The sequence below is a fragment of the Sus scrofa genome, chromosome 15 (genome assembly GCF_000003025.6).
Source record: "Sus scrofa isolate TJ Tabasco breed Duroc chromosome 15, Sscrofa11.1, whole genome shotgun sequence".
NCBI lineage: Eukaryota > Metazoa > Chordata > Mammalia > Artiodactyla > Suidae > Sus > Sus scrofa.
In genome coordinates this window covers 71,398,934-71,420,464 of record NC_010457.5, presented here as the reverse complement: position 1 = coordinate 71,420,464, position 21,531 = coordinate 71,398,934, and the positions used below count along the sequence as shown (strand labels likewise).

Below are 21,531 nucleotides of genomic sequence, written 5' to 3'. Positions count from 1 at the left end.
GGCAGTCCGTGATCTGTTTTCTATGATCTTAAGTTTGTCACTTCAGGATTCATAAATAGAAGTCTACAGTAGCCTTTTGAGACTGGCTTTTTTCACTCAGCATAATGCCCTTGAGATCATCGAAGATATTGAGTGTATCAAGGCTGGCTTTTTATTGCCGAGTAGTATTCCTTTATATGAGTGAATCACAGTTTGTTTACTCATTCTCATGTTGGAGCACATCTGGGTTGTTGCCTGTTTGGGTTTGTAACAGAGAGCTGCAGTAAACATATGGGTTTGGTGCAACATAAGTTTTCATTTCTCTTGTGTGAATACCCAGGACTAGATTGCTGGGTCATGTGGTATGTGTATGTTTAGCTTCATATTACGCTGCCAAACTGTTTCCCAAAGTGGCTGTACCATTTTGAGTCACCTTGTTCAAGCCGCACATGAGAGATCTAGTTTCTCCGCATTCTTGTTTGCACTTGAGCTTGTAGTTTTGATTTAGGTGTGCAGTGGTATTTTGTTACAGCTTTAATTTGCATTTCCCTAAGTGGATAATGATGTTGAACATCTTTTCATGTGCCTGTTTACCATTCTTACATCCTCTCTGGTAAAGTGTTTAAACCTTTGTCCATTTAATGATTGAATTCTTTGTTTTTGTAATATCAAGTTGTTTAGAGGGCTCTCTCTATACTCTGGATGTAAGTCTTTTAATTGGCTATGTGACTTGCAAATATTTACTCTCAGTCTGTAGTTTTGTCTTTTTAATCCTCTTAACTGGGTCTTTCACCGAGCAAAAGGTTTTACTTTTTGATAAATTTCAGCTTATTGACATTTCAAAAAATCTTAAAGATTGTTTCTTTGGTATCATGTCTGAAATCCTTTTGCCTAAGCTTTGGTCTCAAGGAGTTTCTCCTATGTTTTGATCTAAACATTTTTTTTAATTTAAGTTTTACATTTAGACCACCTTTAGGTTAATCTTTCTATAAGGTACAACTTTAGATTTTAATATTTCTGTACTGAGATACTATTTCCAAGTGGGTTTTTTTAAGCCAGTATTTGACAAAACTGTAGCTAGGAAAATTAATTTGGAAAGTTCTCTAAGGAATTTTCTTTCAGAGTGCAGTGAGTGTTATCCTTTGAATATGGCTTATTCCAGCACATACCACTCCCCAGCATATATTTAAAACTTTAATAGAGGCTAATTGACTAAATGCTGTTTGGTATTGACCAAAGTACATATTTGTGTAAATTAATGAGATTGTGACTTGGAAGCAATTTTTGCTTTCATTTTATCATTGGTTAATCCAATAATGTGTTTGTTTGGCTGACATGTATATTCTCACTAATATATGTGTGTGCGTATATTTTAATAATTATAACATCCACATTTAATGTTTTTCACTTACCTAGCAGGCTTTTGAAAAATTGAAAAAACATTCCCACTAAGAACTCTTTTTTTTTTAAGACAATGTTTTTAGAGCAGTTTTTTAGGTTCACAGAAAAATTGAACAGAAATTACAGATTTCTCCATATATGCCATGCTCCCCCACATGCATAGCTCCCCCACCCCCATTATCAGTATTCCCCACCAGACTGGTACATTTGTCACAGCTGATGAACTTATACTGACACGTCCATAACCATCCAAAGTCTACATTAGTAATCACTCTTGATGTGGTACATTCTATAGGTTTTGACAAATATGTAATGACAAATATGTAGTATCATGTAAGTTATTTTCACTGCTCTAAAAATCCTCTGTGCTCCACCCATCCATCACTTCCCAAACCTCCTGGCAACCACCGGATCTTTTTATTATCTCCATATTTTTTTTCTTTTCTAGAGCGTAATATAGGTGGAATTACACAATATGCAGCCTTTTCAGCCTGGCTTCTTGCACTTAGTCATATGAATTTAAGGTTCCTCCGTGTCTTTTCATGACTTGGTAGTTCATTTCTTTTTTAGTGGAAAAAATGAAAATAATGGGGTAATATTCCATTGTCTGGATGTACCATAGTTTGTCCATTGACCTACTGAAGGATATCTAGGTTGCAAACTAAGAACATTTTAACTTCCTTCTATAGGTGAAAATTTCTTTTTGTACATTTACTGTTTTGTAGTTTCAAAAAACATAAATAAAACAATACAAATATGGATGATTTTTTTGTCTTAAATTTAATAAAGTATTTAACTTCTTTTGAAAAAAAAAAAGGAGGTATAACTTTATAGGGTTTTTTTATATTTACTTTTAATGTGGCAAAGAAAAAATAAGCCCAAGAAGTTTTGCATAGTTCTCTCTCATATTTTTGTTAATCATTTTTTAATTTTTAAATAGTAGTATCAATCACATTTTTTAATTTACCTTTCAGGCTAATTTTCATAAACTGCACTGACTTTCCCATACACATTGCCTGCAAGGCCATAAATACAAAGTTCAAAGGAATCTTCCAGTAGATGATGCCGAGTCCAGTTGCCACTGACATTTCTTAATGAGCAGAAGGCCATGCACAGAGTGAATGGAGCAGAAGTGAGCACTGGATCATGGCTTTGGAGTTTCAGTTCGTTTTTGAGAAAAAGTATTTATTTGCTAATCTCTATAAATGTTTATGAATGTAATAAGATACTTTTTTTTTTTTTTTTAAGGACTTGTTAAGGGATTATCTATGTAGAGCATTTGCACAGTTCCTGGAACTAGATAAGTATTCAGTTAATTTAGCTTTTGCAGGGTCCATTTAGGATAGCGTGACATTGTTTGGTTGGAGTCATTTTATTTTTAAGCTACTGGTATCAGAGGACCTCATGTGGTATTTCTTTAATTTACTCAGATTCTTTCTATAGCACTGAGCACACAGTGGGTACCCAATAAATGTTGTTGACTGTCTTATGACTCATTGTTTATATTGCTTTGAGATCTGTTTTTTCAACTTCGCTCATTTGTTTTGATGAATTTTTGATCTTCTCCTTTGATACACACTTTTCTACTGAAGGCTTTCCTCATCACTCTTCTTGTTGACATTTGACTCTCTTAACAGTGCATAAAATAAACATCATACATAAGAAAGCCCAGAGACAGACTGAAATTGTAACATTTATGGTACAGATAGGAGAAATTTAGCATTTAATTTTTAATTTATTAGATACATTTTCCTGCTCTTTGTGTGGTGGGTCCTTGAGTGTGTATATATGTGTAAAAATGTATTCACTTACATTTGTAAGTGTATAAATCATAACTCTGTATAAATTGTAACTCCATGAAAGATAAGAGAAAGTTATATTTTCCTTCCCTCCATATGGAATTTCCTTCTTAGGTAAAAGGAAGCCAAATATATGTGTGTGTGTACACACACACATACATATATATATACACATACATGTATATATAATATAGTTTATATATATATACATACACACATATATAATTTTTATATATATATATAAATTTGGAAAAGTTATTACTAAGCTTTGGGTTTACATTTAAGATTTGTTATCTTCAATGATTCTGAGACCTTTCTGAATGTATACAAACTTGATTGACCTAGGTAGCAACCATCAGGCAGTGTTCCAGAGTTTACAAAGTTCTTAGGAAGGTAAATCATTAACTCTAATTGAATACCTCCTATCTATCAGCCGTTATGCTAGACCAGTGGTTCTCAAACTTGGCTGCACTTTAGAATCATTTGGGGAGATTTAAAAAATCCTTACAAGCCAGTTAAATCAGAAGTTCTAGGAGTGGGGACCTAGGCCTCAGCATTTTATAAAACTCCTCAAGTGAGTCCATTCTGTAGTCAAATTTAAGCACCGCTGGGTGAAGTATGGACTGAGATGTGTGGAGATGGGCATTGGCACCCTTCTGAGTGTTCAGAGAATACCTCTACAAGGAGGAAATATTTGTTCTGAAGTCCGAATGAGCGGAGGGAACAGAAAGTTTGAAGGTCGGTGGTTAAGGACATTTGTGGCCGAGGGAACAGTTCTGCGTGTCCCTCAGGTGGGAAGGAAGGGAAAGAATGCCGGTGTGAATTACATGGGGAGTGAAACTGAGTGGTAAGCAGGGGCTCAGAGGTGGGCTGGGGCTGGCTCGGTGATTTCTTAGACTTGAGCACACATCACAGTCAGTTGAATTTTGTCAAATGTGAATTACAAAGCTCTATCCTCAGTGTTTCTGATTATCTAGATCTGGGATAGGGCCTGAGAATTGCGTTTCTAACAATGTCCCAGATGCTGCTGCTGCCCTGAAATCACACTTTGAGAACCATCAGGCTGACTCGTGTAGGGCTTTCTAAACCAAGGACAGGAGTATGGGGTTTTATTCTCAATGCATTTGGAGAAGAGTGAAGGGTCAGAGATGTAATGTGCTCTCATTTAAGTGTTTAAAAGATCACTCTTGACCACTGTAGAAAGTGGATTTTATGGGACAAGAGGAAAAAGGAGAGAGACCAGTCAGGAGGCTATTGGAGCAAGCAGTCCAAGCAAGAGATGATGGTTTAATTGCCAGGGTGGTAGAAGAAGAGCTGGTGGAACATTCAGGAGATGTTTTAGTTAAAAGCCCCTAAGACTGGATAATAGAAGATAGAAGTAGAGAGGAATCAAAATATACCTACGGTTTTTTGCCTTAGTTAAATTTTTGCTTTAGGGTGGTTTGTGTGAAGCCATTTGTAGAGATGAGGGATACTAGGGGAGATTTGGAGTTTAGGGGTAGAGGGGAGAATCAGGAGTTTTGATTGTGAGATACCTATGGGACATTGAAATGGAGAAGACCATGAGATGATTGGGCATATAAATCAGAGCTCAGTAAAGAGGTCAGGGTTGAGGTGTGAGTTTGAGAGTCAACTTGTAGTGGTATTTAAAGCCATGGAGTTTCATGAAATTACATGGAGGTGAGTACTGTAGAAGGAGAAGGCAAAGGAGCAGACAAAGAGCCCTGGGTGCTTCAAGGCTTAGACATCAGGCAAGGAGATGAGGGCCTTGAGATTGAGGAGTGGCAGTGACAATTGTGATTGCGTTTCCAACAAAGAAGCCAAGGGGGAGAGAATCCCAAGTAGAGGGATTGGGCAACTGTGAAATGTGTCCTTATTGGAATTTAGGAGGTTACTTAACTGTGTCTGAGATGAGATGTATGGTTGTCTATTAGGTTTGAACACACATAGATGATTGGTGACCTTGACAAGAGAAACATCTGAGAGTCATATAATGCCTTGGGTCTCCCCTTGTTGCCTTTCATCACTGCTTATCCTTGAAAGCCACTCTGATATATTCTCGCTGATTAGATATAAGGTTCATCATGAAAAGGAACCTTTTGTTGTTCTTAATTGCATTCCCTCAAGCACATAGCACCCTGTTATGCCTACTTTGGAACAAATTTTTGTTTAATAAAATCTTTCCTTGCTTCATTAAACCCAGAGAGAAACACTAATAAATTATTTTGAGGAACTGATCTCCACTTTATAGTTGAAATGCATAGGTTAAGGGCCATCAAAACATTTTCAGCTATTTTGAAGGACTACCTTGTCAATAGTTATTACCATAAGGCAACTAATGTTTGGTAGCCCTCTGTACTGACAGAGTGGCTGTTAAATATCTTTTTGGGTCATTAGAATGTAATACTTAAAAACCTACTGTTTTAAGACTTATTATTCCTTTCTTATATTTTGTCTTTAATATCAAAGCTGTATTGTATAATATTTCTCTAAGTCTACAGGATATCATATAAGTATAGCAAACAGATGAGATTCCACTGGACTTGAATAGCTTTTTAAGGATGCAAGTATATCTCCTATGCAATTGAAAGCTTTTTCTTTCAAACTAAAAGGAATTATTTGAGTAAATCTCTATTGTTTTGCTGAGCTTCTCTTTTATTACTTTTCATTTATTTTAAGGATATTAATATTGACAATAACAAAATTAAATTAATGTCACCCAAAGCCAAAGATAGTTTTTAGCAAAGAAGTTTTTAGCATAACCTAAGCATAGGAAATTCTTGTACTGCAAAGTAACATATCAACATGCAATAACAACTATAATTTATGGCCTAAGAACACTAGTTTTCATTAATATATTAATGCCATTGAAGTCCCTCCATTCCTTTTAAATAGGCATGATGTTGGAGCCAGTTTCCTACTCAAGGGATTTTTACATAAGCTCCTCTTCACCAGTGGCCTAGTTTGACTTTCTGTTTCACTTTCTCAGAGGCCACTACCTTCAACAGTAAAACAGCTAATTTATACAAGAGTGGTAGAGAGAAGGTTATACTGAAAAGATATTTGAGATAGGAAACATGATTACAATGGACACAGGATTTGGAAGTGCTTTGTGAATCAAGTGATAAAAAGATCTGTCAGTTGGAGTTTTAGTATATCATTTGAATTCTATGTTAAAGTTAAGTTTGAGTATTTTAAAGATGTTGCATGATGTGAAATTGTACCTTAATTTTCATTATGAAAAATTGAATATAATATTGAGATCATGAATAAAATAATGCTTTACTTAAGCAATAATTTACTGTGGCTGCTTATTTTTAAGGCCTGATGAATGAATATTTGCCTCATCACAGAAAAGTTTCCTATCTCAAATATCTTTTCAGTATAACCTTCTCTCTACCACTCTTGTATAAATTAGCTGTTTTACTGTTGAAGGTAGTGGCCTCTGAGAAAGTGAAACAGAAAGTCAAACTAGGCCACTGGTGAAGAGGAGCTTATGTAAAAATCCCTTGAGTAGGAAACTGGCTCCAACATCATGCCTATTTAAAAGGAATGGAGGGACTTCAATGGCATTAATATATTAATGAAAACTAGTGTTCTTAGGCCATAAATTATAGTTGTTATTGCATGTTGATATGTTACTTTGCAGTACAAGAATTTCCTATGCTTAGGTTATGCTAAAAACTTCTTTGCTAAAAACTATCTTTGGCTTTGGGTGACATTAATTTAATTTTGTTATTGCTTCAAAGCATCTCAACTAAAATTTTAAAACATTGACAGAAATGTGAGTAGGTAAAGGTATTTAAAAATTTTTGCTGGTCAAGTAAGTTAAAGTCTTAAAACTATTTAGGATTCAGCTCAAATCCAGGCCCCTACCTAGTATTCTTTTCACTAGACTACAGATGTAAGAAGCAAACTTTAACTAGATAAACACATTCCTGAGTTTAATGTAAATGGATCACAGTTGGGAACCAACATATAAATGACCATCCAGGCTCCACCTGCCTAAAAACTACTTTTGTTTCAAGAACTGAGTCACTTATCTCTTCTTTTTGAAGAAGATACCTTGATACCTGCCTTCATACTCCCCACAGAGTTCATTTCAGCTTGCTCTCATTGCTCTGAATTTTCAAGGTTGCCCATTTGTTTAAACATACTTCCTCTTTTTTTTTTTTTTTTTTTTTTTTTTTTTTGCTTTGTATTTGTTATTTAATTACTTATATTTGCATCTTCCCTGTTGGATTTCTAGTTCATTGCAGAAGGATCTTGGTATGGTTCCCAATACACTTTTCAATTTTCAGGACCAAAGGTGACAAATGCTTTATTATAATAATAGGGAACACTAAGATGTTCTTAATAGACATTCTATGGAAATAATATTTCAATTAGTGCTTTGTTCTGCTTTCCTTTTTTTTTTTTTTAAAGTCGGCTTATCTCTCATAATTTAAGATGGTTTTCATCATAGACTCAAAGTACCTTAGGAAATAAGACAGTCAATCATACACAAAACTTTACAACTGTTAGAGTTCATTGTAGTGTGCAGTCAACAGGGAAAATGTCCCAAGGAACTGTGATTCACTGCAGACCTCAAAGGATACATAGTATATGTAAAGGCAGAGAGAATGGGGAGGGCTTTCAAATGGAGACCAGGAGGACCAACACTTGGAGATGGGAAGGTGCCCTCAAATATAAAAGCAGGGGATGGGGAGGTGACAGTAGCAGCATGCATTCTATGGTGCCTCTCTTCTTGAAGTCCATTGTGGACAAGGTTGTTTTAGATGTTTTATCTCCCTGTTTGTGATAGGCTTGTCTTCTGACCTTCCCCATGAAATTCTTCTAAAACCCTAAGGTCCCCAGTTACCCTTTGTTAATAAACCGAGTGTGTGCTTTTCAATACACGTCATCCTAAAAATAAAATATAATCAATTTCTAAAATCCAACATAGGTAGGTACTCCTGAAATACTTTGGCAGTGAGGACATTTTTCCTTCATAATTATATGCTTAGGAACCTCATATGTGTGGGATCTATTCATTGAATTCATTCATTTGGTAAATATGAGTGCCTACTGTGTGGCAGACATTGTTGCAGGGATTCTGTACATTAGCAAATATGTTTTGTGTTCCACAAAACAATGGAAACAAATCTCTATACCCATGGGATTAATTACTCTGATGGAAGGAGACATGATAAACAGGTATGTCAGTTGCTAATAAGCCCTCAGGCAAAAGTAAAGCAGGGAAATAGAGGTATTATCTTAAGGTCTGGAACAGATCCTGTAGAGGGATCAGAGTCAGGATTGTTCTAAGAAAAAGGCAAGAGTCAGTCATAGGACTGGAAGGCAGCGAGCCTAGGGAGAAAGTGGGGGAAGGGAGACTGGTGAGGCTAGAGGTAGGGAGGCCAGATTATAAAATTCAAGACCTCATTTTGGGGAAAATCGGAAGCCATGGGAAAGGATGTTCTGTGACCAGTCTTAACATTTCGAGGATCACTCCAGCAGTTATGTTGAGAATAGAGTGTAAAGTGACAAGGTTGGAAGTTGGAAGACCAGTTAGCAGCTTGAACAGAGGTGTTCAATAATCAAGGTTGTTGATAGATTCTGGGTCTATTTATAATATAGAGCTGGCAGAATTTGTCAATGGATTGGATTGTATGTGTTTGAGACAGAGATTTTTGGCCCAGGCAACTGAAAGAATTGTGATTTACTGAAATGGGAAATCTTGGAGAGGAAAAAATTTGCTTTGGAGGAGCTTGGAAAGAGGCATTGAAAGTTAAATTAAGCTGGAGATTCCAGTTAGTCATCTGAGTCAGATGTCAAGTAGGCGTTGGATTTACAAATCTGTAGTCGAAGGGAGAGATCCAAAATGAATATTTGGCATTTAAGATTTTCTTCATATAAGTTTTGCAAAATTCTTGTTATATTTATTGTAGCAATTTAAAAAATTCCTTTTTGTTGCTAAAGTTTTTTCTTTCATTATATTTGGTAAGTTTTTGCTTATGTTTACATAGGCTATTGACATTGGCATGTTTACTTTGTCCCAAGCCACCTTGCTGAATTCTCTTATTTATAAAAGCTTTTAAATTGATTCACTGATTTCTCCTTTTACTTCCCTGGAATTTTACCAGATTCTTCAATTCTGAGGAGTACTACTTTCTTTCATGTCTTAATTTGCTTGCCTCTGCCTAAAATATCAGTTATTCCTTGTCTTTTCCTGTGAGTTTGTATTTGTTCTCCAAAACCCAATTCACGTTTCCTATCTGTCAAAAATTTCCATATTCTTAGGAAACTTTCTCTTCTTATGAGCCTCAACTGTACCATCTACGTACCTGTATTAGAACAATCATCAAACTTTTAACTTTGTATGTACCTGTCAGTCTTTCAGGGGTAGGAGACCTGGGTCTTACTGTCTTTACCTCCCCAGTATTTATTGTCTGTTACGGGATAGATATTTGTCGAATAGGTGAGTGGTCAGTTTTGGCAGGTGAAAAACATTTGAAAATTGGATAAAGTTTTTCTTCATATAGATTTCTTAAACTTGTTATATTTATTGAAACACTTAAAAATCACCTTTGTTGCTATTCTAAAAGAAATCTTTTCTAAAATATAAAATAGCTTGCAATGATACTCCCAAAAACTAAAGGCCTATTATTTTAGAAAATTAATATACAGGGTACAAAACTTGTTTCTGTTTTTTCACAATACTGAGTGCAACATAGATGCTTGGATTTGTGAGAGCTTAAATTTTGAAAATACCAAATGGCTGGATGTTACATATTTACTTACAAAGAAGCCCTTTTATCTCGCTTGGTATTTATTCTTGCCTAGGAATAGGAAGAGGGAGAAGTTAAAATTCGTATTTTTCTAAATAGAAAGCAGAAGTATTTGTTCTTCCAAAAGCAATCTGGGGGTGGGCAAAATAGGTGAAGGGGATTAAGATGTGCAAAACCTCCAATTATAAAATAAATATGCCATGGAGATGTACTATATACCATAAGGAATATAGTCAATAATATTGTAATAACTTTGAATGGGGACAGATGGTTACTGTCCTTATCATGGTGGTCATTTTATAATGTATGTAAATGTCAAATCATTACATAGTATATCTGACACTAAGATCATGTTATATGTCAACTATATTTAATAAAAAAGTAAAAAGTAACATTTTCATAAGCTCTAATTTGCTTTTGAAATATGTATATGTGCTTATAGTTACTTTATTTTTTATTTTCATGTCTCTTTTTTTGAACTCATCAAATCATTGAATTGGCTCATGTGACTTTTTTTCAGAATATCTGCCATTGTTTCTATTATAAATCAGTTAAGGGATGGTGCTAGTGACACTGAAACATATTTACTAGAATACTTATTTGCAACCTTTTTTTTTTTTTTTTTGTCTCTTGTCTTTTTAGGGCTGCACCTGCGGCATATGGAGCTTCCCAGGCTAGGGGTCTAATCAGAGCTGTAGCCGCCGGCCTTTGCCAGAGTCACAGCAACACCAGATCTGAGCTGCGTCTGCGACCAACACCACAGCTCACGGCAACGCCAGATCCTTAACCCGCTGAGCAAGGCCAGGGACTGAATCCACAACCTCACGGTTCCTAGTCGGATTTGTTAACCACTGAGCCACGACGGGAACTCCTGCAACTTTTTTATTGAAACAGAAACATAACTTTTAAAATAACCAATCACAGTTTGGGGTTCATTGCTAAGCACAGTGAGAAATACAGCATACTTCTTTCTTACAGGGAGTAATGAATGTAGGTAGAGAGAAGAAACTGGTAGGTAGGAGAAAAAATGTTACATTTATGGGAGTGCCATATAGAGAGACAATGGACATAAATGGGAGGAGGGTGGCTTCAGCTAGACTTTGAAGGTAGGTAAAGTTTATCTAGATAGAGAGGCAAAATACACTAGAATCAGGGAAAAAAATAGAATAAAAGGTACAAAGTAAGAGTTATTATGAGGTGTAGGAATGAGATACTGATGTCTACTCTGAGACAGTAAGGATTTTTATAGTTTATCCCATGAAAGGAAATGCGATATTTTTGCTATAGTGAACACACATTAGTTGCATTTAATGAAGGCCGATATCTAATCTCTGTTATCATGTTTCTTTGTATTACTAAGTAATGTGGGTATATTGTTGAAAACAAAAATACTAATTTTAATAGGCAAAAAAAAAAAGCTTAATGCCATCATCTGTAGTAAACTAACAACATTTTGGTGCATTTTTTTTTCTAGGTGTGAAAAACATTTATACTCACATTTTGTATTTTTGTTAAATTTGATAATATTAGCAAGTTATTTTTAAGATGTGTATATTTTATTCTCTGTGTTTTGCTTTTATTTTAGGAGAAAACCAAAAGCCAAGGCACCACTTCCTCCAGCTGAGACCAAATACCTTGATGCTTCTTCAGTTGATGATTCTGTAGAATCCTCTGCTTTTATCATGGAACAGAAGGAAAACATGATAGATAAAGACATTGAACTCTTAGTGGTTCTACCTGGGGATATTATCAAATATACTACTGTTCATGGCAGGTACGATGGGGTGAATGAAATACAAGGACTTCCCTTTCTTCTTCTGTAACTGAAAACTTCTGTTGTGTATTTCTTGATTTTTTTTTTTTTGATAGAATATTTCATTCATCACTCAGTTTGGTTATCTATTTAAAAATGATAAAAGGTATTAAAATTTTTCTAACAATGTTTTAAATATTAAATTTATGAATTCTACAACCCCAGTGAAGTGACTCCTGAAATTGAACTATTTTACATTTTGTTAGTCATTCGATAAGTCCTTTTTAATAGGTTTTCTCAGAGGAACAGTCATGAGTTTTATTGATTTTTGTAAGTCAAACTCACAAAGCAAGCCAGGGACTCATAAGAAAACCCTTTCTGTTCTTTTCCCAATTATTCTTTCTCTTTTAAGCTGCTTTTCCAAATTTTATTTTGTAGAAGTAACTAACTACTTTTAAAAGGTAATACTCTCTTACTTATCAAAACAGATAAACTATCTATAAAACTAGCTGGATTTTTCACATCATTGAATGATTTAATAAATTTATTAAAAATGTGGATAAATTTAATAGAAACATAAAGTTAAACTTTAACTCAGCAGAAGGAACAGTGTGATTTAGGAGACTGATTATTTTTTAATACCTGAATAAAAATTGGAAAAATGGAATAAAGCCGAGTGTAATTTTCCATCTCATTCTGAAGTGGAAAGTTACATGAGTTATATACGTGGTCTTGTTTCACCTTTCACCTTCAACTACCCATTTGTTGTCAGGAGTCCTGTTTTAGAAATTTAAGCTGTTTTTAACATTAGAGTTTTGTGTGTATGTGTGTGTGCAGAACAAAAGAATAACTAAGCAACATACTGGGTATTACCTTTTTGTAATATGGTTTTAAATAGAGGAAACTCAAAAAGATAACATTAATCTTAGGATTTATCTTTATGAATTTAAAGTACAGGAAAATAGAAAAGTTGAGCATCAGCAAACAACACATAGTATTGTTTACCAAATTCTCATTAAAGTAAGTTGCAATTTGCCATTTATTTTGTATTGAAAGTAGTTTTGGAGGTCACACCTTGAACCATATGTAGAAGGTTGGGAACCCCAAGACTGGCCTTGTGGGATTCCACCCCAGACGCAGGTAATCACCTTGGTTGTGCCTCTTCTGAGTGAGGGAAGGCATCTTGTAAGTTAGAGACAATGGCCATCATAACATCTTCAAGTCTTGAAATCATACCATTAGCCTGGCTTTGAAATAGTAATGATAACAGATGTGGCTGGAGTCAAAAAGGGAAGTCCTCTTATGTTCCCTGAATTTAAGGTAATTTTTTGTTAAGTCAGTATTTTTCTTAGTTCTTCACTGATGCTCACAGGTAATGGCATCATCAGTACTCCTCGGAATTTTTTCTTGAATCTACCAGTCATCTGTTTATATTGCCATCTTCTCTACCGTCAGCCTTCTGGGTTCTTTAGTTTTGTACTTTTTTTTTTTTTTTTTTTTTTTAACCTCAGTGGTTTCAGTATTAAAATCATGGGTTTCCTCTCTATCCTGTCACCCATCATAATTAGTTAGACTTTCCCACATGCTACGCTGAGCTAACTTTTCTTCTGTTTCCTGTACTCTGGGAAACTACATCCATAGTCTACTGCCCCATCCACCTGAGGGTAGAATCATTGCTTTGAAGTTGTCCCAGTACTGAGGTCTTAGGGTTCCCTCTTTGATTAAAACCTTTTTGAATAACTTATCCACTTTCACTTTCTTGATTGGATTGGTTCTTCATCCTCCTTATAATTCTAATTAAAGACTTCTTTTCCAGTTGTTGCATTTTTCTGCATATTTGGCTTGGATTCTGTGTCAGTCAATTCTACTGCATTTGTACTGACAAGGACCCTAGATTTTCCCCACCCTTTTGAAGTTCCAGCATGTTTACCTCCCAGGTTCTTAGAGTAATTTTCCATCAGTCCGCTTTTTGTTTCTGGGCTGACAACTGTTGAATTGCCTCAGTCTTCTTATCTATAAATGTGTTTTATAACTGAATTGTTGTTGGGATTAAATGAAATACTATCAGTGCCTAGCACATACTGGCCCCCCTCCATTTTCTGTTGAGAACTGTTTTCCGTCACCCCGGGCTCTCTCCATTCATTCTCCACCCTCAGGTTAATCTGGGTAAAACATCCCTCTGTTTGTGACACTCCCTTTGATAAAGACTGCAGGGGCGGCAATTCAACAACAAAGTAAGGAAGTCCAAGGTACCAAGCTTGGCCATTGGGTACCTTCTTTTCTTCTTCCTTGAAGTTATGCAGGCTTCCCCTCACTACTCCCCTTTGACTATTTTAAGCATCACCCACATGACTCTTTCCTTCTACAGATACTCTACTTTTTCCACCCCCATACTTTTTTGAAAGTTTCTTCATCTGCAGTACCTTACCAGCGAAATTTTCTCCAGTTACTGTATCTCAAGTGATGTTTTTTATATAAAAGCTCCCTCATCTCCCCAGAATGAACTGTTGCCCCTGACTTCCAAACGCTTCTGACACTTTATATCAATAATGGTTATCACACATTGTTCTATGCTACAATTTATATGTATGTCTTATCTTAAAACTGTAAGATCCATGCAGGTATCATGACTTTTCTTTGTGGTGCTTAGCACTGTTTCTGCAATGTTGTAGGCATTTAGTAAATTCAGAATATTGTCTCCCTAATTCCTAATATGTTGATGGAAGTAGCAACTTCAGTGGTGTGTCTTGAGGCATTTGGATAGGCTCTGGTTGCTTTCCCAGGATCTTTTGTTTATTTTATTTTTTTGTCTTTTCAGGGCCACACCTGCAGCATATGGAAGTTCCCAGGCTAGGGGTCAAATTGGAGCTGTAGCCTGGCCTATGCCACAGCCACAGCAATGCCAGATCTGAGCCATGTCTACGACCCACACCACAGATCAGGGCAATGCCAGATCCTTAACCCAGTGAGTGAAGCCAGGAATTAAACCCGTATCCTCATGGGTAATAGTCAGGTTTGTTACTGCTAAGCCACAATGGAAACTCCCCCGGGATCTTGTAAATAAAGATATTTCCTTCAGGTAGAGAGCAAGGCAAGAATGCCTTAAATTCTGATTGCTTTTTAAGATTTTGTTTGTGACTGAAAAACTTTTCTGAGAATAGAATTTGTTTTGTATCAGTGTTTTGACTAGGGTGTTTGATTTAGGAACTGTGTTTTATCATTGAGGAATGACTCAAGTTGTAGATATGAAGACTAATTTTTTAATATTAAATGTTTATGATGAAAAGTGGCTTTGTGATTCTGAATATTTCAGGAGTATGATTGTGGATATCTTAAGAGTGATTCCAGTTATTTTAGAGTGTGATGCAGAATATCTTAAGAGTGATTTAGAGTGAAGGCTGCAGCAACTTCTGGCTCATTGCTTTAGAAAACAAAAACAAACAAAGAATTTCCAGGTAGCTCAGCAGGTTAAGGATCTGGCATTGTCATTGCTATGGTACAGGTTTGATCCCTGGCCTGGGAACTTCCACATGCTATAAGTATGGCCAAAAACAAAACAAAACAGCAAAAAACAATATTTAACAATAAAAACAGAATGTACAAATAGAAAGACATACTCTACTTTTGAAAAATGTTAGCTACCTAATGTGAAGACCCATGATTGAACTTAAATTTCTTCCTGGCTTTGTTACCATAAGTGAAATAGGAAATTTTTCAACAAAATGATCCTGAAATTTAGTGGGGCACTATAGAAGAGAAATTTTAAATAAGACATAAAGTTTTCTCAGCTAAATCAGAGTGGCGCATATCACTGTGAAGGGTCTCTAATATAATTTTTTGAGACCAATCTATCTAAATATTCTTTGCATACTTTATTTTGATAGTATTATTTATACATATTTTTTTCTGAAGAATAATATCAATATTAGACAGAAATAAATATTTAGAAAACATCATATACTTCATTTAATTTTTCAGAAAAGTTTTTATTTCTCAAAATATATTCTTGAGGAAGATTTTTAGAAAGTTCCCCTTTCTCTTCTTAAACAACTCATGCAGAGGTATGCTCAGAATGTTCCATTTTCAAGAATGTAACATACAGCATTATCTTCAGAAGAATGCATTTGTTTGTACATTGATTTTTCACCAAAGAGCTTATTCAGATTAGGGAACACAATAAGGTTGGAGGTGGTAGTCGACTTTATGCTCATGGGGAAATGGAAAACTCGTTATCTTTCTGCAGGCTTACCAATCTTTTGGTACCAGAGCTTAGTAATATTGCCTCTTTAGTGACCAGAAGTCACACAATGTCTGTCACCCGATGTTTGTGATCCTTTCCTTACACTAACGGAAGCTGCAGTGTTAGCCTGAAAACTTTTGGGCATTTCTGTGTCTTCTGCTATCATGGATGATTGTATTGAAAGGAGTATAAGATATGTGTACGTATATGTGTCTCTGTATGTATATCTACATAAGCCTGTGTGTGCTAGTTGAGTAAACAACCTTTTTCACAAGGCAGAGCAGCTCTGTGCCTTACTAAAAGTGAACATTAAAGAATACTGCTATTGGAGGCAAGCTACCCAGGGTCTCAGCTTCTCAGAAAATGCCACGTTGCATACGCCATAGCATGAGTGGTGGTGGCTACCAGTACTTGGGGAAAGTTAATTTTTAATGAAAATGAGTTTATTAGCTAAACTGTTATAGACACTACAGAGAAAAAAGAAATATGTGGATATGTTTCTATATCATGCTAGGTCCTAACCTTGTAGTCAGGTGTCTGTCCAGTACCTAATTATTCCTCATCGAGGAAATACTTATTTCTTTTTCCTCTCTTCTCTTTCTCTGGGGACACTTGGCAGTTTTCATTTGGGTTAATTTGATAAAAGATTGACATTAATCCTCATTGTTAGCCTATAGGGAGAGCATCCTATGGCTATATTAGCATACTTTCTTTCCTATAACTCATGATATTTTATACCCTGAATACCATAAATAAGATTTTTTTTTTTTTTTTTTTTTTTGTCTTTTTGCCATTTCTTGGGCCGCTCCTGCTGCACATGGAGGTTCCCAGGGGTCCAATCGGAGCCATAGCCACTGGCCTACGCCAGAGACACAGCAACACTGGATCTGAGCCGCATCTGTAACCTACACCGCAGCTCATGGTAACGCCGGATCCTTAACCCACTGAGCAAGGCCAGGGATCATGGTTCCTAGTCGATTTGTTAACCACTGAGCCACAACGGGAACTCCAGAATTTGTTTTAATTTGAGCAAATCTTAGAGTACCAGAAATGGAAACACAGATAAAGAAACTATAGAACTTGAAGTTAGAAATCTCAGACTATAGTTTATTCCATAACTTTCTATATGACCTCAAGCAAGTCACTTTGCCTCTCTGGCCTTTATGACCAGAATTTTGACTGGCACAGAGAACTAGTATAGGAGCATTTTACATGGATTACAGTGCCATCTATTGGGAAAAAAGTAGACTGAAAAATGACAAGCTACTACTGAATCAACATGGGTCAATTTTGTTTAAACGAAAACAGAAACAGAACAAAACAACAAAACAAAACACAAAACCCCAAAGAACTGGTAATACCATAAACAATATGGATCTCAGAAGAGTTTCAGAATTTCATATCATGATTATGTTTATTGAAAAGTGTCAAAGGTGTGGTAAATACAGATGTGTGTATAAATACATTATATAAGAAGCTGATAGATTTCAAAACACACTGCTGAAAATCTATTGTATGGGACACTCATACTGAACTCCACAATTTTGGTAACCATCTTGCCTGAGTTTTTACCTAGCTATCATCCTGTACTCTAGGCTTTAATATTGCCCCTGTCAGCCCTGAGCCAGGGAGCACGTAAGCCTCTGCTGGCTGATCGCTCTCCTGGTTGGGAAAGGGTAACAGAATATTAGAAAATGCTCTCCAAGTGTCACTCCTAGGAAGGCCACCCTCTTCCCTTTCCTTTCCTGGCATTTATAGCAATGACCCTGGTTAATTTAATTTTTAATGCCTATAAATGTTTGGATATTACAGAGAGTAGGAAAATACAGACAAGCCAGAAAAAGTATTTAAAACACCATGTCACTTTTTTAAGGAGACAGATCAAGCTATTAACATTGTAGTATTTAACCTTTTACTCACACAGGCATATACACAGACACATACCGCACATACACACACAAGGGTATATCTACACACATACCTATATAGGCACCTTTTCCTCTTTTGCCAATATAGCATCATACTGCATGTGCTATCTTGTAACCTGCCTTTTTTTTCAGTGAATGATCTCTAACTTTCATGTCAATAAAATTTTATTTTATCCTTTGTTCATATTTGAATTGCCCCAATTGCAGTGAGTTATATTTGTAGTATTTCTCTTTTTATAGGCGATGTATATGTGTGTGTTTAATAGATATGTTCCTAAATCACAGTTTTTATAAAGGTAATTTTTCATAATTAGCTTTGAATATAACATCCAAGATATATGATCAAGTAGAGTTTAATCTAAGGTGGGGAATTTCAACTTTTTTTTTTTACTTTGAGAAATATCTATTTTCAGTATTTGATATGTCTTTTAAACTATTTAATACCATCCTGATCTTCAAATTTTAATTCTGTGTTACTTTCTTCAAAACATTTCCTATTGCATAATTCAGTAAGCACTCTCAACTTAGAGATTAGGTTTATTTGTTTTATGTTCCTGATCCACTTCATTTCATGCATACAAGCATAGTTTGAGAGCATTCCTGAACTCATTACTCAACTCATCGTGAACTAGGTGGGTTAGCTTCATTCCTGAATTCATTACTGAACTACATGGGTTAGGTTAAGATAAATAAACATCAGTAACAAAGGGGAATGTTCTAATGGTTCCTATATTGTCACCGGTAAATTTAATGGAGTTGTTGGTATGCCTTTGTAAGGGACACCTGGAACCAATTTAACTCTACTCAGTTTTGAGGATGCATTGAAAATGAGTAAAATAGTCTGTTGGATACTGGGGCAGATTTAAAGAATCATGCTAAGGAGGAATCTTATTCACTAGAGTTCAACTCCTTATTAGATGCGTGAAGTCAATCTAGTCATAATAAGTACTTATCATCATGCATCCTTATTTTCCTCTGACAGTCCCTGTTTGTACCTGTCATTCCAGAGTAATAACTGGTAGTGCCACCTTTCGCTCTCAGTTGTCCCAGATGGGATGATAAGTTATATAACAACGCTATTTTTTAAATTATTTTTATTTTTTCCATTATAGCTGGTTTACAATGTTCTTTAAATTTTCTGTGGTACAGCAAAGAGACCCAGTCATACATACATATATACATTCTTTTTCTCCATCATGCTCCATCAATAAGTGACTAGATATAGTTCCCAGTGCTATATAGTAGGATCTCATTGCTTATTCATTCCAAAGGCAATAGTTTTTATATATTAACCCTAGATTCCCAGTCCATCCCACTTTCTCCCTGTCTCCCTTGGCAGCCACAAGTCTGTTCTTCAAGTCCATGAGTTTCTTTTCTGTGGAAAGGCTAATTAGTGCCATACATTAGATTCCAGAAATGTGATATCATATGGTTTTTGTCCTTCTCTTTCTGACTTAGATTTCATTTAGTATGAGAGTCTCTAGTTCCATCCATGTATATAGCAACCCTATTTGTGACTTTATTTATGCACCTCCAAGGTTGGAAAATTCACTAAGGCAGTTGTTGGAGATCATCTAAAAGCTCTTTGATAAACTGTGATTTGCATGTTTTGTACCCAAGTGGATCAAACACAAAATGGAAGTTTTTATCTTATCTAGCAGGTAGTAAAACTAGGACAAGAGTACCCTTAATATGTGTCATGAATGCAGGGAGGGTCACTGGAGGATTTTGGGGAATAATTTATTGATGTCATCAGTCTATGAAGTAAAATGCAGCAGATAGCCTGTTGCAAATCATCCACCCTATCCTGAATCCTGATTCATGGGATCATGAGGCTAAAATGTAGCTGGCTTAGTAGTCATGACATTTTCATCCTAATTGCATCCTAATTCTATTCTTGCTCTTCATAATTCATTCTGTTCATATAACTTCATTCTGTTCATATAACTTTTCAAACCACATATTTTTCGTTCATAAAGTGGGAGTAGCTTTTGTGGTTGTAAGCTCAAATGAGATGATACATATGAAACTAATACAAGGGATTTTTGTTTATTTCTAAAAGGAGTGGGAAATCTCATTGGGATTTCTTCATTTCAAAGAAGAGTTTTTAAAGGTTTTTTTAAATTTTTAAAATTTTTTGTTAATCTGCCCTCTGGGAAATCATTATTTTACAAGAGAAAAAAAAATCTGTAAATAATTTAATGCAAGGCAGATTCTGTTAAATAAACCAAAATTCAAAGTAATGTGGTAGCATAGAGGGAGAAAATATTTTCTTATTTAAATGAGAATAGGATAATCAAATTCAGCCAACCCTTTTCAACTTTTAATTATTTGGCTCCAGTTTCAGGTGGACTGCTGGCATGTGCTCCCATCTTAACAAGCAGGAAAACAAGTGTCCTTCCTGTTGTGATCACGTGGTTGAACCTTTCTGCTAACTGCTGTTAGATGCATCAGTTTAGGACAATTATCCTCAAACCAAAATTACTGTTTTTGGTAGAAGTAACTCAGCATTCAGGTGGATAATTCTAAACTACAGTCACGAGATGATTCCATTTTCTGTGGGAGCACTTTGTGACTAGTGAAGCCCCAACGCAGCCCCTTTGCATGCAGGAGCTGCTTAAAAGTTATGCCCTGCTTTTTTAGTATTATGGTTCCTTTATGGTAGAGCCTGACAGTCAGTAATTCCCACCCTCAAAATCGGTTAGGTCAGGGTCATCTTTTCTGAGCTTTTACTGCTTTTACTGCTGAGCCTTCAATTGAATACTTCAAGCAGTCAAACTGGTCTGAAACTGTTTTTGGAAAAGGTCTTGGCCCAACTTAATGCTTACATACTACTTCTGTGTAAAAATGTACTGGCTTTCAATACAACAAAAACTGAAACTGCTTTCTCACATGTGAGGTGTTTTTTTTTTGTTTTTTTGTTTTTTTTTTTTTTTTTTAAAGCATGTAAAACTCCTTTCAACAATTTCACCTTTTCATGCATCAGACACTGAACAGACATATCAAATACATCTTGTCTGCTATGTATTTGAGCTCATGGATGTTTAAGCAGAATTACCAAAGAGATCAATAATCATGGGTTCCCATAAATTCCTCATTCACTGACACTGACCCTACTATGTACCTGCATTGTATTAGGACCTGGAAAGAAAGACTGCTGAGAAGTGGTCCTGCTAGAGAGGAGTTCACATCTAGATATAAATGGAATCCAGACAACATCATTAGGTCATTCTCCTCTTTAAAGCCTCTGAAAGATTGGCCTGAACCCTATTCCACAAATACCCTTTATAATATTATTCTAAATTCCCAAGGGTTTATGTTCTTCCAACCACCTCTGTCTTGGACTTATATTTTTCAACTCTTATTTTTCAGTCTCTGTGTTTAAAATTTCATTTCTATCCTTGATTTAACCCCTCTCAAAGCTACCAGCACCATTGTGATGGTTTGTGAACCACCAAAGGAGAGGTTAGTAAGCATATCACATACCAAATAACTTAAATTAGCATTTTAAGAGTTCCTTTGTGGCTCAGTGGGTTAAGAACCTGACATAGTGTGAAGATACGAATTTGGTCCCCGGCCTCACTCAGTGGGTTAAGGATCTGGTGTTGCTGCAAGCTGTGACATAGGTCACAGATGCAACTCTGATCCCGTATTGCCATGG

At 35.7% G+C, this 21,531-nt stretch overlaps 1 protein-coding gene across 17 annotated transcripts in view; it reads left to right on the top strand.

Annotated features, from left to right (window-relative positions):
- The window catches only part of COBLL1 (cordon-bleu WH2 repeat protein like 1), a 154,747-nt gene that overhangs the window by 78,031 nt on the left and 55,185 nt on the right, over positions 1–21,531 (top strand). For 15 of the 17 annotated variants that reach the window (XM_021075418.1, XM_021075412.1, XM_021075419.1 and 12 more), the window contains one exon: positions 11,535–11,723. In XM_021075418.1, coding sequence (XP_020931077.1) covers positions 11,535–11,723 — 189 coding nt within the window. Of the gene's footprint in view, positions 1–3,461; positions 4,027–11,534; positions 11,724–21,531 lie in introns of those variants that run through there. The other 2 variants (XM_021075414.1, XM_021075424.1) reach the window with 2 other exon arrangements.